This window comes from Channa argus, chromosome 18, assembly GCF_033026475.1.
Source record: "Channa argus isolate prfri chromosome 18, Channa argus male v1.0, whole genome shotgun sequence".
In the NCBI taxonomy this organism is placed as follows: Eukaryota; Metazoa; Chordata; class Actinopteri; order Anabantiformes; family Channidae; genus Channa; species Channa argus.
In genome coordinates this window covers 3,039,097-3,045,096 of record NC_090214.1, presented here as the reverse complement: position 1 = coordinate 3,045,096, position 6,000 = coordinate 3,039,097, and the positions used below count along the sequence as shown (strand labels likewise).

The 6,000-nt window shown below is 45.5% G+C and overlaps 1 protein-coding gene across 2 annotated transcripts in view; it reads left to right on the top strand.

Moving 5' to 3' along the window:
* The first annotated feature begins 432 nt into the window (after positions 1-432).
* The window catches only part of zswim6 (zinc finger, SWIM-type containing 6), a 40,207-nt gene continuing 34,639 nt past the window's right edge, over positions 433-6,000 (top strand). For both annotated transcript variants that reach the window (XM_067484196.1, XM_067484195.1), the window contains exon 1: positions 433-1,291. In XM_067484196.1, the coding sequence (XP_067340297.1) occupies positions 865-1,291 (427 nt within the window). In that variant the 5' untranslated portion in view covers positions 433-864. The remainder of the gene's footprint in view (positions 1,292-6,000) is intronic.

The following is a 6,000-nucleotide window of genomic DNA, read 5'->3' as shown; positions in this document are numbered from 1 at the left end:
TGACGTATTCATTTGTACTTCACTGGGTGGGGCTGTTATATGTAGAATTTTATAATAGTGCACCTGCAGTGATTTATTTGTGATTGTGAAACAGATGCATGTCACATGAATGGAGAGTGGCAGAGTAAAAGTACTAAGTAGCAGAAAATAAAAGTAACCTTACATAATAGTTACTGTGCAAGTACATGAGACTGAGGCGTGGGCTACATTTTCAGCTTTTCCACTGTGTCTGTCCCGTAAATCGTACACACACAAACACACACACAGAAATAGTAATTCTGTTTCTATTCTTTGCCTTGTTTTCTTTAAACGGTCCCACATTCCAGCGGACCTTTAAACGTCACACGGGGCGGTGCTGCGTTCGCTGCCCCCTCCCCCTCAAAAAAACCACGAGGCCCCGGTTGTTGACAGGCCAATCACCGCCCAGAGGCGCCCAGGCTTCACAAGTCTTCCACCAGACAAAGCGCCGTCTCTCCGGCGGTACTGTCGGTAGGCGCCCACTGGTAAAAACAACACCACCCAAAAAAAAAAAAAAAAAGAGCACCAGGAAGCAGCGGCAGTCGTGACTACAACGAGCCCATTTCTGAGGCTTTTCAGTCGCGTCTCAGCTGTGGCTCACAAAGGATTAACGGCCGTGCGGGAATTCCGCCCTCGCGGAGCTAGCTAACCGGACAGACCCCGCCTTCTCGTAATTTGTCAACAAAGGGGTTTGACACGCTCGGAGAAGCCCTGCCTCCATGTTCCCATAAAAGGGTGATCTGGCCATACACGGCCAGCCACCAAACCGTGGGTAACCTTTTTCCCTTCCCTATCCAGTTCATATGGTGCGTTGACTTCCTCCGTCGCCGTTAAAGCGGAGCTATCATGGCGGAGCCCGTACAGCAGCCCCCAGCCAAGCGGCTCTGCTGTAGACCGGGATACAATGCAACATGTAGACAGGGCCAGCGGGCCGCGGGGGCTCCGTGCGGTGGTTCGGCTACCGGCCAGGGCGAGTCGAGCAGAGCCCACAGCCCGGAGTCTCTCCTGGACATCGCGGCGAGGAAGGTCGCGGAGAAGTGGCCATTTCAACGCGTGGAGGAGCGTTTTGAGCGGATCCCGGAGCCCGTCCAGAGGCGGATCGTGTACTGGTCTTTCCCGAGGAGCGAGCGGGAGATCTGTATGTACTCGTCGTTCAACACCGGCGGGGACGAGATGGGGAGTAGCGGGGAGTGCGGCGACGAGACGCGGCTGCCTTTCCGACGGGGCATCGGTCTGCTGGAGAGTAACTGCGTGGACAACGTGCTGCAAGTCGGTGAGTGATGTGAAGGAAGCGGGCATAGCGAGCACGCATTCCGCCTTCTCTGCCATTTAATCAGCCAGAAACCTACCGCGGAGCAAATTAAATGCCATAAAAGTGGAGCAGTAAGCGGATAAAGTGACAAGGCTTTGGCAACAAAGACCGAAGCGTTCAGGCGACAGACAGAAGCCACAGTGGGGCTTTAAATCTGCGGGGCGCATTGATGGGAATGTGCGACTGGGGCATTTAAATCTGTTTTGCTCGGGGGCAGTTTAAATGCGAAATGTAGGGCGACTGTAAAGCTTAAATCTAGCTAAGCACGTTCCTTCCTTTTCTTTATTCGCAAATAAAGCCAGTGAAGATGTGGCTTTCACATAAGAGGAATCCCCCACATTACCACATGTTAACTTCACTGGAGTTCATTGAGAAACTTTGAAGAAATACACATGTCTACTGTCTGCTGCTAGTTTGGAGGCAATGGTGATGTTTAGGATCAGATCACGCTATTCTACCATCAGGGAGCATCATGAGTTTTTTGTCTGTTTTGTATTAATAAAATACCCATATCTCATCAAATGGTTGAACTTTCTAAAGTCGGCATTTGGTGGCATCAAAGCTTAGTTTCCACAACGCCTGTCTGTCTTTATTAGACATGACTGGTGCTGTTCAGATGCCACTGAAACACTGTCATTAAAAAAGAAAAAAAGAAAAATCTGTTTTAAATGATTACATAAAAACTATTGAGTAATAGGGAAGTGCTAAGCCCTGGGTTGGGTCTCAACTGACACAAATTGCATTTGAATGAGTGGAACGGCTGCTGAATCATTATACTGCACAGGCACGTTGCGGCTTCCTCCAGCCGGCTCCAGAGTTTGATCAGCAGACACATTACGCGAGAAATGCCAATAATACTGATCCCAAAAGTGCCCAAAATGTGCGTTGATATGGAGCATTTCTTGGTGTGAAGGAACGCTAGTAGCCATGTTGTGGTGCAGAATGACTGGTGTGTGTGTGTGTGTGTGTGTGTGTGTGTGTGTGTGTGTTGTTGGCTTCACGTGCTCACTTTTCCTAATGGTATAAATGAGAGTAGACCAATGAAGTTACTGCAAGTGAGGCAGGTGCGTGATGATGTCTCTGGTACATATGGTTTTATGCCATTTAGTTGCATTTTTTTTAAAAAGTGCTTAAAAGAGCATGGCCCTCTTTGGGATTTTTAATTGCCCTGCACACATATCAAAAAACCCAGCATTGCTATTGTGAGTTTGGCACTTTGTTCCCATTTTCATGTTCATTTGTGTCTCTCAAGCTTCCTGTCGCCTCTAAAAAGGGACGGCAAACAAAAGCATCTTTTCACTCCCTTGTTAAGTTGGACAGATTTGGAAGGAGGAAGCGTATTGAGAACAACGATTCTTTTAAATGGGGCCACGATTCACACCACTCTACAGCCAATTGTTTGGGTTTTTGTGGTTATCTGTCATTGGGGGGGGAGAAAAAAAAGGCAGACAGAAAGGTCTTTGCTATGAGGGACGCAGACGTGGCGGTGTTGAATTGAAGAGCGCGATAGTTCTCAGGATTTACCGTTGCGTGGTCAGTTGATGAGGGTGTGTGTGTCACCTGTGAGTTGGGACACCTTCTCAGAGAGGACTGAGGACTGTAATCCCATTACTCTGCATGGTCAATTTGAATTGTAATGCAGTCTGAACACTTGAGTTGCTGCATGGCTCCCCCCCCTCCCACACACACACTTTTAAATGCAAGAGATTCATTTGGGCTTTGTGTCCTCTCTGAAGGGCCACAGGGAACGCGCACACACACACACCCACAAACAGAGACTCACACTCACAACACACTCCAACCCCTGTCCTGCCAAAATGAGAGGCCTATATATTCCCACATATTCAGGGAATGTTTCTGTTGGGAAGAAACTAGATCTGGGTTCCACAGGGGAAGGGGAGGGTGCTTGATCTGCATGCTTACAAAGAGCAATAACAGCAGTGTACACACACACACACACACACACACACACACACACACACACACACACACACACACAGGGAGGGTTTCTTGGCTGATTGCATCCCAGTCTGGAATTTGCTGGAAAAATAGAGCCATGAAGTGATAAATAAAAGATGTAATCTCCCCACGTGTGGGCTGTACCAGAACAGGGAGGTTTTCTCACAGCAGACCTTGAGGAAATGAAATGGCACACATTTGCTCTGGACCCCCTGTTAGTTTTACTCCTCAAAAACCCTCACTGGTAATCATGGCAAAGATAACGGGAAGCCATTTTTTTTTTTTCTTACAAAAGAAAACACTACAGCTTCTTAGAGCTTAGATTAGACGGCTGCATTATTAGTTTGTGTGATGTTAAGATACAGGTTGGATGTAGCTTTTCCCCCCCACCCAAATAATTTGATGTAAAATTGTCAATTAGTTAATGCTTCCGTTTTCTCCAATGTGAGAATGTGTAGCTTTTTTAGACATTGGTCTTGTAGTTTGACAATAAATATGCAATTTGAAAACTTCATGTTGCACTTTAGGAAATTCTTAGACACTTTATTGTTTATTTTATTTTTTATTAGATTAGATTGTTGCGTCATCGAGCGATTCAAAGTACCTTAAGCCTATTATTGAGCTTCTAATTGAAAGCAAGAATGTCAAAGTGACCACTGATACGCACACTTAATTTTAAAAGCACACACGGTCTGGTAAAGAATATTGTAAAAATAAAATCTATGTAAATATGTGCATTCAGTGCAATTTCAAAGTGCAAAACTTTCACCAGATCTTCACCGAACAAAGCCGAGTCAGTCTGTTATTGAGACCAATTCAACATCCTCCACCCCCTGATTTTCTTTTTTTTTTTCCCTTCAAACTCACAGACCACGTCCTCTGGTGTGAAATGTCTTTGCTGTGAGCTTCATGCCGAGAAGCAGCTGAGAACAAGAAAAGCCTTTTGCCTGACTCCGTTTGCACTCTAGGGTCGAAAAAGCAGAGACACATCCTGTGTGTGGCAAGAGTGACTAGCGTTTAAGATTTGTTGTGTTGCTTGAAAAAAGCAAGGCAGCAAAGAGGAAAATACCCACCCTCTGTTTTATAATTGGCATTAAACAATTACAGCAGCATAATGTCAAGATAAACATCTGTCTGAAGTGGAAGGAAGTGTCCGAACAAAAGTGTTTTTTTGGTCTCCACAAACTCCACAAATCCTGCCCATAGGTGAGACTCCACCTCCACAGCTCTTCTTCTTCTTTCCATCGTGGTTCAATATAACCCCGCCCTTAGACCCAATGATGCTGTGCATGCTAACATGCCCAGGTGAACGCCGTTCAGCTTGTCCCTTCAGGGGTCACCACAGCGGAACGTGTTCCGCAAGTTGATTTGCCACGAGTTTTTATGGCAGGATGCTCTTCCTGCTGCAACCCTCCTATTTTTATCTGGGTTCGGGACTGGCACCAAGGTGGCCCTTGGTGGCCGGGCGAGGTCCCGACCAGTGGGGTGGATTCGATCCCGTGGCCTTCCGTATCCCATCCCGATGCTCCAACTACATTTTAAGTGATGGACATTGTACGTGTTAAGACATTTCTAGATGAAGTTCAGTTTTTTTCCCTGGAGCAGTGTTTGTACAAACTTTAAACGCAATCCATCTAGTAGTAGTAGTAGTTGAGACATTCCACCCGGAACCACAACTGTGAGCCCCATCGTGGCGCTGTAAATAATTAAAGGCACTTTTGAGCCTGCATGTGTGAATAAAAACGTATGGCTTTTAATACTTGAGGTGGTGGCTGGGATATTTTTGTCTTTCCAAGGTGATGGCCCGGCTACAAACGGCATTTAATAAGGTTTTGTAAATATTCCCCTGATACCATATTTATGGAAAGGTTTACTTGACTTAGTGGCTTTAAACAGTTTTGCAGACACTGACGTCTTAATGACCGCTGCCTCGTCGGCGTGCGCGTTTCACCTTAAAGATGACGTAGAGCAGTTCGTACACATTGGTGTGTGGGGATGTTTGAAGTATAGGTTTGAGCTGAAGTGTAGGCTTCAGTTGCATGTGGAAGTATAGGCTGTGGTGTTTACGTGTTCACCGGGCGTGGTAATTTCTGCTCTTTGTCAAAATATCATCAAAATGTTCAGAAGGAGAAAAACCCAAGATGTAAACAAATGCACATCATTATATTTTGCTTACAAATAAGCAAAACATAGCTTCTATATTTATATATGGTGGGAAAACATGTTGTAACGTGTTCATTGCTTGTGACCCAGTTATTAAGTCACATTTAGGATGTTTGCATTTCACATGAGGTCAAGTTTAAACTGTCTCTCTTCGTCGGACCCCCTTCGTCTGCTGCATTGGACCAAATGTCACGGAAACATCAACGTGTCAGTCCTTGTTCTCTTTACCTGCTAAATTAGCCAGGAATTAAATTAACTCGTGTAATGAAAGAATATGTTTGTTGATAATTCGCTGATTATTCTGCAGATTATTATCACAGCTTGCCAGAGATCCAAGACTTAAAGCGTTTCAAATGTCTTGCGTGGTCAAAAGCAGAATGGTGGCGAAAGCCAGTGAGGAGTTTCATCTTTAGATTTGCTAGTAACGTCTATGCATCAGAGCATGTTAGCCCACGCTGCACAGCTTATAGAGGCTATTAGAGCAGCATTCAACTACGTGGCTTTCAGTTTCTCTGATGTGCTTTAACTCATGCAGATATGAACACACC